Below are 18,268 nucleotides of genomic sequence, written 5' to 3' on the forward strand. Positions count from 1 at the left end.
ACAGGCAGGAGCCTGCTTCCCCATTTTCTCCAAGCAAAGTCTCACTATCCTGTAACCAGGCAGATCCCAGATCCTCTCCCTTCTTGACAGCACGATATAGCAAGGGTAGAGGGAGACGAGAGTAGAGTCTGAGACAAGAGAGAAGCTGACTAGACAGGCAAGGCAGGTGTGGTCCTGGTCCCACTGCAGCCACAACCAAGGACTAAATCTCACTGGAAGAAGGGAACACACACACACCCCAAAGTTACCTCCCATACCAATATGAGCGGGCTACACCTCAGTGAGGCCCTGTGATGCCCAACTCTTGCAGAACTTCAGTGTCTGTATGGCAGATTAATCCAGGGGAACTCCCCCAATGCACATGGGTCCTGCCGATGGCCCCACCCTGGAGAGAGGTGATGTAGGAAAGTCTGAAAGCCAGGATGCCTTTGCTTCAGCCACCTGGACAGCTGTAACAGGAAAGCAGGTAAGGAAAGCAGGCCCACCATCCCATAGAGTTGAGAAGTCATTACCAGAAGACTTTGGTCCTGTCTCCCCTACTGCCTTGGGTGGCTAAAGCGCAGGCTGTCTAACTTCTCGGAGCTCCAGTGCCCTCCTCTGAGGATGAAGTAGGGACTTCCTGGTTCTATGAAAATGAGAAGGCTGTTCCATGTGCTCAAACCAGTCACTGCCTTTGTGTGTGTTAACTTTGCTTCTCACAAGATCCTGGAAGGCAGTAGCTGTTTACCCTCATCTTAGGATGACCTCATCTTAGGATGACTAAACCACTTGTTTGGGTGGCTATTTTTTTTTTTTTTTTTTTTTTTTAGATTTAAAAAATAAAGCACAGGGCTGGGGCAGTGGTTTACAAGTGTCCCCGTGGTTAAGAGTGCTTGCTACTCTTCTAGAGGACCCAGATCCATGTTAGGTGGCCCACAACCGCCTGTAACTGCACACATACACCGCATGTGTGCACACACAGAGAAATAAAAATCTAAAATCGCTTTTAAAAATTATGTGAATGTATGTCTGTGTGTGCAAGTGTCTTGCCCATGGAGGCTGGAAAAAGGACATCAAACCTCCTGGAGCCAAAATAATAGGAAGTTGTGAGCTGCCTCATGTGGGTACTAGAAATCAAGCCATCATCTGCTAGGGCATCAAGCCGCCTCCTCCTCCTCCTCCTCCTCCTTTTCCTCTTATTCCTCCTCCTCCTCCTCTTTCTTCTTTCTTTCTTGAGACAAGGTCTCGCTATGTAGCTCTGGCTGTCCTGAAGCTCACTGTGTAGACAAGGCTGGCATCGAACACACAGAGATCCACCTGCTTCTGCCCAGGATTAAAGGTGAGTGCCACCATACCCAGCTTGATGATGAATTTTAACATTGACTTGATGAGGTTAAAAGTCACCATGGAGTAGGTGTGTCTACGAGGGGATTTTCAGAGGACCTTTTCCATGACTATGAACGGCACCACTCCTTGGGCTTGGAGATCCTGGACTGAATACAAAGCAGGAAGCAAGCCAAGTATCAGCGTTCATCTCTCTGTGCTTCCAGACAGTGGACGCAGTGTGACTCAGTGTGTGTGTGTGTGTGTGTCTGTAGGGACCCACAGAGACCAGAAGAGGACATCTGATTCCCTAGATCTGAAGTTTTGAGTGGTTATGAATTGCCACTCATAATTATGGGTGCTGGGAACTGAACTTGGGTCCTCTAGAAGAGTAACAAGAACCTTAACTGCCAAGCCATGAAGTGGGAGGGTGGGCAGAGGGAAGGAGGGTTAAGGATGTGAGCAACTGATCATGCTGCCACAGATGCAGATCCCTGCAGAGACCATGCATGGATCTGCTCACTGCAAGTGTCCAGTCCCACGGCATGGTTGTGTGAGATCACGTTCTCTGGAGCCCGGAATGATGTGCAGAGGAGGAAACAATGAACTATGGGAAATAAAGCTTTCCTAAGCCAGTGTGGGCCCTCTTCCTGTCTGCTATCTCCTCTGATCCAAGAGGCTAGGTGCAAGTGGTGGGTCCTCTTTACCTATGTGAGAATTGATGTTTTATCAAAGGCAGCTAGCATGCCATTGACCAATGTTCCATAATTCTCCCTTACCATGTAAAATTTTTATGCAAAGGAATTAAAAATCTTAATTTTTTTTTTTTTGAGACAGTCTTTGTAGTGGTTTCAATGGTTCCCCAGAGAATGTCACTATTGGGAGGTGTGGCCTTGTTGGAGGAAGTATGTCACTGGAGGTGGGCTTTGAGATTTGAGAAACTCAAGCCAGGCCCAGTGTCTCTTTCTCTTCCTGCTGCCTGCAGATGCAAATGTAGATCTCTCAGCTACCTCTCCAGCACCATGCCTGCCTGTGTGCCCCCATGCTTCCTGCCATGAGGGTAATGGACTAAACCTCTGCACTGTAAGCCAGCCCCAATTAAATGTTTTCCTTTGTAAGAGTGGCTATGGTCATGGTGTCTCTTCACACCAACAGTAACCTAAGACAAGTCTGTAGTGGCTATTCCTGGTTGTCAACTTGACTATGTTTGGAATGAACTACAATCCAGAATTGGAAGGCTCACCAGTGACCCTTATCTGGAGGCTTGGAGATAGAAGTTTCTGATCTGGATCTTGGTATGGAGATCTTGAGGCATAGTGGCTATGGGTTCCAGAAGATTAAATCTCCGAGTTCAAGGTCATCCAGGATTAAAGGTGTGCTGTGTGAGACTGAGTAACTGCTAGATCCTTGGACTTCCATTCATAGCTACTACTAAACCATTGTTGGGAATTGGGCTTCAGACTTTAAGTCATCAATAAATTCCTTTACTATATAGAGACTATCCATAAGTTCTGTGACTCTAGAGAACCCTGACTAATACAAAGTCTTACTAGAAAGCCTTGACTGGTCTAGAGCTTAACTATGTAGACATAATAATCATACAAAAGAAGACAGAGGCCATCTTGGCCAGTGTGTTGGTTTAGGTTGTGGCACACACTTTTTGTGGAAAGGAAGTGCCTGTCCAACTAAGTTAATTTTGCTTTATTAATGTGTTTCTTTGTATGACACTGAGAATATTCTTTTTGGAGACCCTGCAGAGACCTGGCAAGCTAAACATGTGCTAAAATGGGTATGCACTGACAAAGAAGTTTCAAGGTGGGCACTGCGGGGGACCTTGGTGGGGAGACCCTGTGGAGATTTGGGAGATGGCACTCAGTGTCTCACAGTCTAAGGAAATGGGAGCTGGGCACACTCAGCACAGACAGGAGGCAGGACCTGCAAGAAGCACCTCCTGGACTTGTGAGACTGAGCTGGCCCAGGGGGCAAGCTCTGCCGGATGGGCTGTGAGCTGTCTGAGCTAGAAGGGCCTTTAGGCATTGGGCCCAGGGTCTCTGACCTTCCCAGAGCCCTATGTGCTAGAATCAGATCAGCCTGGTCCCAAGAGTCCTAGATGTAGGGTCAGCCTTGGGACAGGTGACCTTAGTCATCTGCACGGTGGCTTAACTGGGGACCATCCCAAAGGTAGAGAGAGACAATGGAAGGAGGCATGAAAAGAATTCCAATCACACCATCAAACCCTGGTCTCCCTGTCCCAGCTCCCCTGCAGGGCCTGTAGGCTATACAGAGGCTTGGAGATAGAAGTTTCTGATCTGGATCTTGGTATGGAGATCTTGAGGCATAGTGGCTATGGGTTCCAGAAGATTAAATCTCCGAGTTCAAGGTCATCCAGGATTAAAGGTGTGCTGTGTGAGACTGAGTAACTGCTAGATCCTTGGACTTCCATTCATAGCTACTACTAAACCATTGTTGGGAATTGGGCTTCAGACTTTAAGTCATCAATAAATTCCTTTACTATATAGAGACTATCCATAAGTTCTGTGACTCTAGAGAACCCTGACTAATACAAAGTCTTACTAGAAAGCCTTGACTGGTCTAGAGCTTAACTATGTAGACATAATAATCATACAAAAGAAGACAGAGGCCATCTTGGCCAGTGTGTTGGTTTAGGTTGTGGCACACACTTTTTGTGGAAAGGAAGTGCCTGTCCAACTAAGTTAATTTTGCTTTATTAATGTGTTTCTTTGTATGACACTGAGAATATTCTTTTTGGAGACCCTGCAGAGACCTGGCAAGCTAAACATGTGCTAAAATGGGTATGCACTGACAAAGAAGTTTCAAGGTGGGCACTGCGGGGGACCTTGGTGGGGAGACCCTGTGGAGATTTGGGAGATGGCACTCAGTGTCTCACAGTCTAAGGAAATGGGAGCTGGGCACACTCAGCACAGACAGGAGGCAGGACCTGCAAGAAGCACCTCCTGGACTTGTGAGACTGAGCTGGCCCAGGGGGCAAGCTCTGCCGGATGGGCTGTGAGCTGTCTGAGCTAGAAGGGCCTTTAGGCATTGGGCCCAGGGTCTCTGACCTTCCCAGAGCCCTATGTGCTAGAATCAGATCAGCCTGGTCCCAAGAGTCCTAGATGTAGGGTCAGCCTTGAGACAGGTGACCTTAGTCATCTGCACGGTGGCTTAACTGGGGACCATCCCAAAGGTAGAGAGAGACAATGGAAGGAGGCATGAAAAGAATTCCAATCACACCATCAAACCCTGGTCTCCCTGTCCCAGCTCCCCTGCAGGGCCTGTAGGCTATACAGAGGCTTGGAGATAGAAGTTTCTGATCTGGATCTTGGTATGGAGATCTTGAGGCATAGTGGCTATGGGTTCCAGAAGATTAAATCTCCAAGTTCAAGGTCATCCAGGATTAAAGGTGTGTGGAACATGGGGGTGACTTGTTACTCTATAGCCCTGCAATACTACCTCTGCTATACACACACACACACACACACAAAGGTAGACATACATAGATATATACACACAGACACACAGAGATATAGATATACACAGATATACATACACAGACACACACCTCTTACAGGGCAGCTGCCAACTGAGAAGCAGTTTAAATTCAGATGTGTCAAAATTAAATGAAACGTAAAACATGTCTCTTCAGTGGCATGGCCATACAACAGATGCCTCAGGAGCCTCCTATGATGAGAGGCTGCCAACATGGGCAGTGCAGATAGAAGCAATGTCTGTCATTCCAGAGAGTTCCTCTGGGTACCAGGTTACTCTTCTTCTTAAGACAGGGTCTTCTGTGGTACACAATGACCCTGAGCCCCCTATGTAACTAGAGGCTGTCCTTGAACTCTCAATGCTCCTCACACCACCTGTAACCAAAGTGCTGGGGTTACAGGTGGGTGCCATTACACCCTGCCCGGTGCTGGAGTGTGTGTCTGCACAGGCTGTGAGACAGATGCAGTTATCATTCTACCTCTGGTAGTGAGGGAAGATGGGCCAAGAGGGGTAAGTTTAACTCTGTGGTGATTAAACTTGGTTGTCAACTTGACTGGACCTGGGGTCATCTAAGAGGCATGTCTCTCTGAATGGGTATTTCCTGAGAGGATGAGCTGAGGAGGGAAGCCCCGCCCCAAGTGGGAAGCAGCTTTTGTGTGGGAGGAAATCGGACCTCCTTTGCCTGCCTGCCTTCAGTTCTTGCTTGTGGATGCATCTACATTATTGCTGCTGCTCCTACCATCCTCTACTGACCTCAGAACCTAGTTTTTTCCAACCTTCCGGGGTGGACTGAAGACCAGTGGCTCTCCAGGAATCCTCCATGCATCCAGCACCAGCTTGAGACATCTGGAGTATCTGTCCAAGTGGACTAAGCAGCTATGAGATTCTCAGACCGTCCAAACTGCAGACAGCCATTGTTGGCCTAGCTGGTCCTCTCTCATACATAACCATGCTACTGGTTCTGGTCCTGTACAGAACATGACCAATGTACCAATAGAGCTTTGAATAGGTTTGGTCCCCACAGATTGATACGTTTGAATGTTTGGCCACAGGGAATGGCACTATTAGGAGATGTGGCCTTGTTGGAAGTGTGGCTTTATTAGAGGAAGTGTGTCACTATGGAGGCAGGCTTTGAGATTGCTCAAGATGTACCCAGTGTGAAACAGTCCCCTTCTGCCTAAGGATTAAGACGTAGAACTCTCAGCTCCTTTTCCAACACCATGTCTGACTGCATGCTTCTCACCATGATGACAATGAACTAAACCTCTGAACCCATAAGCCAGCCCCAGTTAGTTTTCCCTTACAAGAGCTACCTTGGCCGTGGTATCTCTTCACAGCAATGGAAAACCTAAGACAGCACCCACTTAGTTACCCACAGTGGAACGGGGTGGCCTTGAGGTGGACCTTACCCACATCTGACTCTAGAAGAAGGCCAAGCCTCTGGCATTCCACTCTCCCCTGGCCAAGCACCCCATCTGTCCTGTGTTCTCACACCCTATAAGAAGGCTATCAGAGGTTGTGACTAGCATCTTTATTGGCTGGGTGGGGTGATGAAGGTTGAGGGCAGGGGCTTTTGAGTGTCTTCAGGGCTTGCTCCTGGCTTCGCACACATATCAGGTAACTTTCCTGGGCAGAGGATTAATGATCCCACTCTCTATATACTCAAAAACTGTGTATGGGTCCTGGTCTCCGTTGACAATGATGGCTCGATCGTAGTACTGCTCCAGATCCCCAGAGTTCCTGTAGAACAGGTCCGTTTGGAGCTTGATGTACTCCTCTGAATCCTTGGGGTTCTGCAGGAGGCGGGCCTGGACCTCTATGGTGGGAGGGGGCTTGTACATGAGATGGAACCTACGTGGGAAGCAGATGACAACATCCCTCAGTCCTCTGTTGACCACACTAGAGTGCCCTTGCCCTGTTACCATGACTACCAGACACAAATGCCAGCTGTGCACCCCGCTCCTCGGACAAGAAGCTGTGATTCCAGCTCAGGGTAAGGAGAGAGGTCAGTGGGGGCGGTGTAGGATGTAAAGTCACAGTAAGAACCAGATCCCCCCTTTGAGCTCAGAGGCCCAGGCAGGTAGAGCTCTGCAAGTTCCTGGCTGCCAGGGCTGTGTAGTGAGACCCTACCTGAAAACAAAGCAAACAACACACAAAAGGCCCAGTTGGTTCCTTCATGCTCCCCTTTCTCTGCTTTTGCAGTGCCCCGGCCCCCACCTATCATGTGTGCTGAAGGCCAAAAAAGGGAGTTGGATCCCCTGGAACTAAAATTCTACACTTTCTGCAGGCAGCCTATATAAGGACATGGAAGAAGGGAGCTTGCTCTCGTTGCCTGCGTGCCCTTGCCCTCACTGGCAAGTCCATTCCTCCACTGGCATTAGAGCCTGCTTCTTTGGGATTCTGGCATCTTCTGAAGACCAGCTCTCGAATCTTCCATTGGTAGACAGGCACTGTTGGACCAATGGTTCTCGACCTTCCTAACGCTTCAACCATTTAATACACTTCCCCATGTTGTGGTGACCCCCATCCGTAAAATTATTTCATTGCTGCTCCATAACTAATTTCGTTATGAATTATAATGTAACTAACTGATATGCAGACCCCCCAAAAGGGTCTCGACCCACAAGTTGAGAGCTGGTGGGCTAGCTGGACCACAGCCTGCAAGCCACTCTAACAAATCCCACATAGGTTCATTCTACCATATCTGTTCCTCTAGAGAACCCCAACAGATAGCAGGACTGGGGTCTAGAACAGGAGAACGCTCTTCAACAGTTTCAGAATGCTGTGCAGGCTGCTCTACCGCTTGGACCACATGATCCAGCAGACCCAGTGGTACCTGAGGTGGCAGTGGCAGACAAGGATGCTGTTTAGATCCTTTGGCAGGCCCTGATAGGTGAGTAACAGAAGAGACCTTTGGGATTTTGAAGCATGTCTCTACCATTGACTACAGACAAATATTCCCTTTAAGAGGCAGCTCTTGGCCTGCTATTGGGCCTTGGTGGAAATAGAACATTTGACAATGGACTACCGAGTTACCACAACCTGAGCTGCCTTCCATGAACTAGGTAATATCTGACCCACCAAGACAACATGAGATGTGCATAGCAGCAATCTGTTACTAAATGAAAATGGTGTATATATGACTGGGCCTGAGCAGGTCCTAGGGGCACAAACACATTACATGAGGAAGTTGCCCAATTGTCTGTAGTTTTTGCTCCCGTTACAATGCCATCTGCTGCTAGGTGTGCATGCCTTTTGGGGTGAGGATGAAGGCTGGAGCCTGGTTTACTGATGGTTTCCCATGCTATGCAGGCACCACTCAAAAGCACAGCATTACAGCCCCTTTCTGGGACAACCCTGGAAAATACCCATGAAAGGAAAATCTTCACAGAGGGCAGAACTTTGGGCAGTACATTTTGTTTGGAAGGAGAAATGGCCAGATGTGTGACTATTCACTGACTCATGGACTGTAGTTAATGGATTGGCTGGATGGTCAGGAACTTGGAAAGATCACGATTGGAATACTGGTGAGAAAGACATCTGGGGAAGAAGTACATGGATAGATCTCTCCAAATGGGTGCAGGATGTAAAGATATTTGTGTCCCATGTAAATGCTCACCAAAAGGTGACTTCAGCTGAGGAGGAGGTCAGTAAACAAGTGGATAAGATGACCTGTTCTGTGGACAGTCAGCCTCTTTCCCCAGCCATCCCTTGTCATTGGCCAGTGGGCCCATGAACACAGTGGCCACTGTGGCAGAGATGAGGGGTTACATATGTGCTCAACACCGTGGACTTCCGCTCACCAAGGCTCACCTGGCTACAGCTGCTGCTGCCTGCCAGATCTAACAACAGCAGAGACCTACACTGAGCAGATGTCTTGTGAGTTCCAGGGGAGGGGAGGGGAGGGGAGGGGAGGGGAGGGGAGGGGAGGGGAGGGGAGGGGAGGGGAGGGGAGGGGAGGGGAGGGGAGGGGAGGGGAGGGGAGGGGAGGGGAGGGGAGGGGAGGGGAGGGGAGGGGAGGGGAGGGGAGGGGAGGGGAGGGGAGGGGAGGGGAGGGGAGGGGAGGGGAGGGGAGGGGAGGGGAGGGGAGGGGAGGGGAGGGGAGGGGAGGGGAGGGGAGGGGAGGGGAGGGGAGGGGAGGGGAGGGGAGGGGAGGGGAGGGGAGGGGAGGGGAGGGGAGGGGAGGGGAGGGGAGGGGAGGGGAGGGGAGGGGAGGGGAGGGGAGGGGAGGGGAGGGGAGGGGAGGGGAGGGGAGGGGAGGGGAGGGGAGGGGAGGGGAGGGGAGGGGAGGGGAGGGGAAAGACAATCCGTCACAGATGTACCCAGCCACTTAGCCACTTGAGTTTTAGTTAATTCCAGACGTCAACAAGTTGACAACCAAGAATAGCCACCACACAGGATTTCCTCTGTGTAGCCCTGGCTGTCCTGGAACTCCCTGTATAGACTAGACTAGCCTCAAAAGAGATCCACCTACCTCTGCCTCCCAAGTCCTGGGATTAAAGGTATATACTACCACAAATGGCTTACTGTTTTATGTGTGTGTGTGTGTGTAAAAGTGTGTGTGTTTGTGTGTGTATGTATGTATGGGGGGGTATGGGCGTACATATGTGTGTGTAAGTGTGTGTGTTTGTGTGTGGGGGGGGTATCTGTATTCTGTATGAGTCTATGTATGTGTATGTATATGTATGTGTGTGTTTGTGTGTGTGTATGTACATGTGTGTGTGTATACATGTGTGTGTCTTTGTGATTAAACTCAGGTCCTCATACTTGTGAGGCAAGCATTTGCCATCTGAGCACCTTCCCAACTTCGTCTGTACTTCTTCATCCTTTCAAACAGGATTTGTCCAGTACTCAGAGCCTACCCATCTGCTGCAGCCATTTCTGAAGCAGGAGTTCAGCTGGGGGCCAGGAACACAGTGGCAGGTACTTCACCAGTGTGCTGCTGCCATGCCTGGTATACCCCTTCCCTTTTCCCTCTCCTGAGGAAGCCAGAAGACGTTCCCAGAGGAACTCACTGAGCAAGCCTGTTTCTTGCCTCTGTCTGCAGTAGGCAGCACTGCCCTGCAGCAGGTCCACAATAGGACTGAGTAGGTAGATGAAGAGGTGGCTCTCGGGGGACCTGGCCATCAGCAGCCCTCCACAACCAGCCACCAGGAAACCCTGACCAACCTTTCTCCTGTGACAGGGTCTGTCCTTCTCAGTGTCAGCCGCTCCAGGATGGAATCCAGTGGCACACTCAGGAAGAAGACCCTGGAGAGAGACCATGGTGGCCACAGGTGTCACTATCTGGGCCAGGCAAAGCTTTGACAGCCTGGGCCTGCTAATCCTAGGGAGACTACTCCTGGCAACGTGACTTTCATACATAGCAAAAACACCTAGAGCCCAGCGCCCCACCCACTTTCTCTGTCAACTCACTATTTAGACCAGTAACACCCTAATGCCAGAAACTAGGGTATAGCCTAGTAGTCCAGAGCCTTCCAGAATCACCCACTGGCTACTCTGTCGCTTTCTTTCTGCTGCCTCCTCCCCTTGGTGTCCCCCCTGATCCCCACTGTGGCCCTGTGACCTTCCTGTTGTCACTCAATTACTTCCATAGACTAAGTCTTGCTACAGTTAAGACAAGAACTGTTGCCCTAGACTGCATTTGGGTGAAGCCTGGCCCTATAGATAGCAAAACATCACCAGGTAGTAAACTGCATCCATTCCCAGCATTCCAGATGGAGGCAGGTAAACAACTCTTTCCTTTGAAGAGCCGAGCCTGCACAAGTTTAACCTTCCTGGGTTCCTTAGTGTTTGTTTATCTGTGAGTGCAAGCATCCGGTACCATCTGCAGGCAGCTTTCAGGAATCCATTTCTCCTTCCAGCTTGTGGGTCCCAGGGATTGAACTCAGGCCATCAAGCTTGGCAGTCACCCTCACCCACTGAGGCCCTGACCTACTGCCTGACAGGACGCAGCTTTTGTTCTGAATCACAGTTCAAAGACAGGCATCAAGATGGGGAAGGCTGCTGGCTGGAGAATGAGGCAGCTCTCACATCATCTCTGCTGACAGGAAGCAGAGAACAGACAGGAAGCTGGGATGGGTCATTAAAACCTCAAGGCCTGAGACAGTCAGAATGGCTAAAGGTGACCCCAAGAAACCAAAGGGCAAGATGTCTGCTTATGCCTTCTTCGTGCAGACACGCAGGGGAGAACAGAAGAAAAACCCAGAGGTTCCAGTCAACTCTGCAGTTTTCCTATAAGTGCTCTGAGAGGTGGAAGACCATGCCTAGCAAAGAGAAATTAAGGTTTGATGAAATGGCAAAGGCGGATAAAGTACGCTATGATGGACCAACTAAAGAGGAAAAAGAAGAAGGACCTAAATGCCCCCCAAAAGACCTCTGTCTGGATCAAATCCACAAACCCTGGCATCTCCTTTGGAGATGTGACAAAAAATCTGGATGAGATGTGGAAGAACTTCAGTGACAGTGAAAAGCAGCCTACGTTACCAAGGCAGCAGAGCTGAAGGGATGAGAAGGCTGTCGCTGACTGTCAGTCTAAAGGCAAGTTTGATGGGGCCAAGGGTCCTGCTAAAGTTGCCCGGAAAAAGGTAGACAAGGAAAGGGGAGGAAGAGGAAGAAGAAGAGGAGGAGTAAGAGAAGGAGGAGGGAAAAGAAGAAGAAGAAGAAGAAGAAGAAGAAGAAGAAGAAGAAGAAGAAGAAGAAGAAGAAGAAGAAGAAGAAGAAGAAGAAGAGGAAGAAGATTAATAAAACTGTCTCTTTGTGAATACCTTAGAGTAGGAGAGCACTGTGATTGACACATCTCTAATTTGAGTCCTGTCTATTGCCTTTGTTAGGTTTAATTACAAAATTTGATCACTCTCATATTGTAGTTTCTTAAAGTGTCAGTGGTTTACATGAAGTGGGTGTCCAGAGCGCCCTGAAACTGTATCAAAGTTGTACATAGCTCCAAACATTTTTAAAATGACAAGGCACTTTCGCGTCTTCCTCAGTGCACTTTGCTGTTGGTGTGACAAGGCTTTTGGAGATGTTTCTGGATTTTGTTCTCAACTCGTAAGGCAGTGTTAACTATATGGTTATTGGCTAGAAATCCTGAGTTGCCAACTGTACATATCTATAGTTTGTAAAGAGAACAAAACAACCCAGACAGATTCTTGATGCTCCTTGTTTGGCGTGGAGGCTGTAAGGGGAAGATGCCTTTTGGAAGGGGCCGTAGCTCAGGGCGTGCATGCACTGTGAGGCTGGACCTGTTGATACTGCAATGGGCATCCATTTAGTTCCAGGTTGTCTGTTTCTGTATATAGTGGATAGTGTTCTGCTGACATTCTTAGTTGTGGATGGGGGAGGGGTCAGCTGGCAAGAGAAGTGTTTGGAGTCTTTTCTTTCTTTCTTTCTTTCTTTTTTTTTTTTTTTGAGACAGGATTTCTCTGTGTATCCCTGGCTGTCCTGAAACTCACTTTGTAGACCAGGCTGGCCTCCAACTCAGAAATCTGCCTGCCTCTGCCTCCCCAGTGCTGGAATTAAAGGCATGTGCCACCACACCTGGGTTGGAGTCTTTTCTTTAGTTAAGTGCAGTAGGTTTTAAATTTTTTTTTTTTTTTTTTTTTTGGTTTTTCGAGACAGGGTTTCTCTGTATAGCCCTGGCTGTCCTGGAACTCACTTTGTAGACCAGGCTGGCCTCGAACTCAGAAATCCGCCTGCCTCTGCCTCCTGAGTGCTGGGATTAAAGGCGTGCGCCACCACGCCCGGCTGGTTTTAAATTTTTTTAAAGAAACTGTAGAACTCATCGTTTTCAGCAAAAGAAAGAACTACTGCATCAATGGAAGTTCAGAACCCTCTGGATCTAAATGCAATTTGCAACATTCTGTTATTTTTTGTATGTTTAGAATGCTGAAATGTTTTTGAAGTTAAATAAACAGTATTATATTAAAAAAAATTCAAGGCCTGCCTCCGGCCCCAGTGACAGACTTTTACTAGCAAGGCTCCAACTCCTAACGGCTCCAGAACCTTCCCAATATTGGTCACACAGAGACACCTGGACACTTGCTGTCATGCGCCAGACCACATATGAGTGGAAAAAGACAGCTGAGCACCAGACAGGTAAGCAGAGCCTGATGTTCCTCTAAGAACAGACACGCCCAGGACTTACCTCCTTTCCCCTGGCCCAGTGTGATGGTTTGTTTATGCTTGGCCCAGGGAGTAGCACTATTAGGAGGTATGACCTTGTTGGAATAGGTGTGTCACTGTGGGTGTGGGCTTTAATACCTTCATCCTAGCTGCCTGGAAGTAACAAGAGGTGGAAGTCTCAGATCCTCCAGCCCCATGCCTGCCTGGACACTGCTATGCTCCTGCCTTGATGATAATGGACTGAACCTCTGAATCTATAAGCCAGCCCCAAATTACATGTTGTCCTTATAAAGGAGTTGCCTTGGTCATGGTGTCTGTTCTCAGCAGTTAAACCCTAACTTCCCCTCCCTGAAGGCCATCTTGGCCCAGTCTCCAGAAAACCCTGCTGGTGCTGAGTTTAACTACAGCTACCCCATGAAGCAGGCAGAGCTGGTTCCCAGCAGGCTGGCAGGCCGAAGCCATGACCAGCCTTTCCTCACTGCACTGTTGTCTGTCAGGCTCATTCACTCTCTTGACACTGAGACATGATTTCATCTAAAAAGCTCACACTCAAGAACCAAATCAAGTTACAACACACATCCTTATTGCACATACACACATACACACATACTTATGCACATACACACACACACACACATACTCATACACACACTCATTCACTCACACACCCTCACACACATGCTCATCCAACAGACATTTACACACACACTCATACACACATTCACTCACACACCCTCACAATGCACACACATGCTCATATACACACTCATTCACTCCTATACCCTCACACACACACATTCACACACACATGCTCATATATACACTCCCCCCACACTTATACACATACTCATTTGCTCACACACCCTCTCACACACACATGCTCATACACACATTCACTCATGCAGCCACACACATGCATACACACATTCAGTCATGCAGACACACACATGCACACACACTCATACACACATTCACTCATGCAGCCACACACATGCACACACACTCATACATACATTCACACACACATCCTCACACATACACATATGTGCTCATACACACACACTCCTACATACACTTTCACTCACACACCCTCACACATGCACACACATGCTCATACATACATACACACACAGAGGCATGAACATACACACACTCATTCACTCACACACCCTCACACAAGTACACATACACGCCTACACTTGTTCACATACTCATGTGTTACTAACCCAGGCTGCAAGTGGCCCACGGGCTTCATGTGGACACACCTGTTTCTTAATGACTCCAATTCAGTGCCATGGAGCACCACCAACACAATACAGTGTTTGTAGTGCTGCATACATTAGTGAGTTACGTCCGACAATACATTAAAAGAATAATTCATTATTACAGCTAAGTGGGCTTTAACCTGGGAATGGGAAGCCTAATGCTTTTTTAATCAAGTTTACATTTAAAGTGAAAAGTACCATATTTTTAGACTAAGTAGACAGAGTCTTGCTATGTACCCTAGCTGGCCTTCAACTGCTATGGAGCCCAGAATGGCCTTGGACTCTCAATCCTCCTGCCTCCAGCTCCTGGGTGTTACAACTGTAGGTGCATGCCACTGTGCATGAGAAGAGAAGACAATACAGATCAGCTTGCAAGACAACAAAACACCTCAGCCCAAGCAAAAGGCAAAAGACAGAACTTTTCCCCTTGAAATAGGTCACAGAAGGATATCTGCTTTCACTACCACACGTACACACACACACACACACACACACACACACACACACACACACACAGTGTGATTTTAAAAACTGGATACCAAAATACATTAAAAAATAAAATATAAGCCAGAATGGGGAAAGTATTTGCGAACCGAGTATCAGATAAGACATTTGTATCCATATTTCAGAAACTGTGAAGCCAGGTGTGGTGGCGCACACCTTTAATCCCAGCACTCGGGAGGCAGAGGCAGGTGAATTTCTGAGTTCGAGGCCAGCCTGGTCTACAGAATGAGTTCCAGGACAGCCAGGGCTACACAGAGAAACCCTGTCTTAAAAAAACAAAAAAAAAAAAATTAAGAAAGAAAGAGAGAGAGAAAGAGAGAGAGAGAGAGAGAGAGAGAGAGAGAGAAACAAACAAACTGTGAGCACCATGCACGGTTGGCAACACACAGGTGTAGGTGCTTGGTCCACATGTGCCAGCACCTCCAGAGTTGATACCTAAAAGGGAAAGCGGGGCATCTGGAGGTGGCTTCCTGGAAAAGGCTCAAGTTGCCTCCTCCTTCCAGCAAAAAGCTGGCCTCTGTCCTGGGAGCCCCCCTTTCAGCTCCATCCAGGCCATCTGTGACTGTCCCTGGCCATCCTGGATTGTCAAAGTGACGGTCAGAGCACACTGCTTGACCGACGGGGAGCACCATCTGGAAGAGGGAAGGAGAGGGTGATGCCAAGGTAGTCCTCATCATCGTCAGATTTCAGGGTGTTCCTAGAGCACAAAGCAGAAGGGGCTAGTTGTTGTTTTTCTTTTTAGATTTCTTTTAGGTTCAATTATTTTTATTTTATGAGTGATTTGCCTACAGATATGTCTGTATACCACATATGCACCTGCTGGGCCCACAGAGATCATAAGAACATCAGATCCCCCGGGACGAGACTATGGATGGTTGTGAGTCAACATGTGGGTGCTAGGAATGGAACCCAGATCTTCTGACAAAGCAAGTGTTCTTAGCTGCTGAGCATGCGTGTGGAAGCCATAAGCCATCCTTGGGGGTTATCCTAAGATACTCTGTCCACCCTCTTTGAGATAAGGATCTCTCATTTTCCTAGAGCTCACCAATTCAGCTACACTGAGTGGCTAGGAAGCCCCAGGGATCTCCTGTTCTGGCCTTCCTAGTGCTAGGGTTTCAGCCACACACCAGCATGCCCAGCATTTTGTGTACATTCTGGTGATGGAACCCTGGAAGCGCCTCACGGTCTCCACTACAGGTTAGCACCCTACTGGAGGATGCTCAGTCCAGACTCAAACTTCAACAAGTTCATCCTGTAGGTACATCAAGGATCAGGACAGGGGCTGAGGCTGCCTTGTTGGTGCTGTGTCCTTCCTGCCCTGCAAATGCACACAGCTAAAACCTACGCTGGCTGTCAGTGCACGAACTGTCCCGACCCCATCTCACAGCAAGGCACAGCTTGGACTCCATGCTGTTGGCTTCCTGGCTCTCCCGGCAGGTGCCTGGGTCACAGTCAAAGCCTGCAAAGGTTGCTGGAATTAAGTGATGAGAGAGGCTGCGTCCGAAAGGAGCAGTGCAGAGGAGAGTCTGGACACGGGGCTTCTCTGGCCAGGATTTTAAAGTGTTTGCTTTGCAGATGTTTCACTCTGACATGCTTACCTGAAAAATCAAGGGCCAGAACTCACCAGCTGATCCTACCACCCTGAGCATCCTATGTCGGGCCTTGGGTAACAGTGACAACTCCTCTCACCTCCAGTTCCCAGTCATTCAAGATAAGGGCTCCCACTGGCCACTTCTTGTTGAAACTGGTGCATAATTGACAGCACAAACCTATCCTGCCGGAATCTGCCTCTCCAGGGGCAAGCAACAAAACTCACTCTCCTTGCTGCTAACCAATAAATTAGTGCACACTCCTGGCAGTTTACCAAGTGCATTTCCAAACTCGGCAGCCCAGTTGAAGGGTGGAGGGGGGCATGACCCAGGATACTCCAGTATAAGCCAGATCTTTTTAAAAGCCCTCTTAAAACATCTACCTCCTTCGCAACTGAGAAGAAAGGAAAAACATTTCTTTCTCTCTCTCTCCTGTGCACACTGCCACCCAGGAGCTCCCCAGACAATAAGGAAAAGCCGTTGTCAGAGCCAGGAAGTTCTGCGAGCTTTTCCCACGGAGAAAAGCAAAGGAATTTAAGGTAAAAATAGGAGACAAGTTGGCGACCAACTGTAAAGCCAAATCCCTTAACAGGATTCCCAGGGAACCCGAGACATCTCAGGCCATCCTTGGGGCTTGGCAGGGACAGGACGATGGTGGAGGGACAGAAGTGTTCAGTCTTCTGGGCAGGGTTTCACCCAGTGAGGTCACTGGCTGGCATGTGCACTCTCATACTGGCTTTGGATCAGAAAAGTAGTAAAGGGCTGGGACCCACATTCCTGAGACAAGAGGCCAGCAGGACGCAAGAGCTTATCTAAGCCTTCAAGGCTCTGGTAAACTTGACACATCTTAATCTGAGCAGCTTTTATGCCCTCAAGTCCGTGTTCAGACTCCCCCATTATTCTGTTGTTTGAGAGTCTATGTTCTTGGGCTTGGAAGATAGTTCAAGAGGTAAAGTGCTCGCTCGCCTTTCAAGAGCAAGAAAGGACCTGAGCCAATCTGCAGGGCCTATCTATAGATGGATAGATAGATAGATAGATAGATAGATAGATAGATAGATAGATGGATAGACAGACACACAGAGAGACCCAAGAGTATGTGCTGACAATCCAGTGTTGTGGAGGCAGAGAAAAGTAGATTCTCTAGAGTTTATGACCAGCCAGGCTTGCCCACTTGGCAAGTTCTAGTCCAGTCAGAGACTCTTACTCAAAAGAAGGTGGGCATCTCCTGAAGGAATAACAGCCATGGTTAACCTCTTTTGACTTATACAATTAGGCTGCAGGTCCATGCATCCTTTACAGCTAGACCAACATCAAACATTGACAAGAGAGGATATCTTCTTTTTTTTTTTTTTTTTTTTGGTTTTTCGAGTCAGGGTTTCTCTGTGTAAGCCCTGGCTATCCTGGAACTCACTTAAAGAAAGAAAATATATTCATTTAATATGTATATGTGAGTTCCTGCATGCATGCATGTTTCCCACACGAGTGCCTGGCTCCCACAGGGGCTGGAAGAGGGTGTTGGATCCCCTGAGCTGGAGTTACATGCATTTGTGAGCTCCCAACTTGGCGCTGGGACCCGAATCCCAGTCCTCTGCAAAAGCAGGATGTGCTCTTAACCATGGAGCAGTGATAAAATACCCTGACCAAAACAACTTAGGGAAGACAAGGGTTCACTTTAGCTTACAGTTCCTGGTTACAGACTATGAGAACAGGGATTTCACAGTAGCAGGAACTAGAAAGAACTTGTCACATCATCTCCACAGTCAAGAGCACAGAGAATAAAGACATGCCTCCTTGCCTGCTTGCTTGCTTTTAGCTAGGTTACCCTTTCTTACACCATGTAGGGATCTCTGCCTAGGGAATGGTGCTGCCCATGTGGGCTGAGTCTTTCCATATTAATTAACAGTCAAGACAGCCACCCCAACTGCTGATGTGCCTGATCTCAAAAATGCCTTATTAAGACTCTCTTCCCAGGTGATA

At 48.4% G+C, this 18,268-nt stretch overlaps 1 protein-coding gene and 1 pseudogene across 4 annotated transcripts in view; one reads left to right on the forward strand and one right to left on the reverse strand.

The window, feature by feature from the left end:
* Positions 1–6,332: 6,332 nt before the first annotated feature.
* Ak8 (adenylate kinase 8) overlaps positions 6,333–18,268 on the reverse strand; it is a 115,639-nt gene continuing 103,703 nt past the window's right edge. For 2 of the 4 annotated variants that reach the window (XM_085830912.1, XM_021155504.3), the window contains exons 12-13: positions 9,979–10,059; positions 6,333–6,660 (exon numbers count right to left, since the gene is read on the reverse strand). In XM_085830912.1, coding sequence (XP_085687038.1) covers positions 6,423–6,660; positions 9,979–10,059 — 319 coding nt within the window. In that variant the 3' untranslated portion in view covers positions 6,333–6,422. Of the gene's footprint in view, positions 6,661–9,978; positions 10,060–15,292; positions 15,400–18,268 lie in introns of those variants that run through there. The other 2 variants (XM_021155506.3, XM_085830918.1) reach the window with 2 other exon arrangements.
* LOC147005955 (high mobility group protein B3 pseudogene) lies at positions 10,924–11,553 on the forward strand (annotated as a pseudogene).

Source organism: Mus caroli, unplaced genomic scaffold (assembly GCF_978045245.1).
Source record: "Mus caroli unplaced genomic scaffold, Mus_caroli_1 scaffold_2, whole genome shotgun sequence".
NCBI lineage: Eukaryota > Metazoa > Chordata > Mammalia > Rodentia > Muridae > Mus > Mus caroli.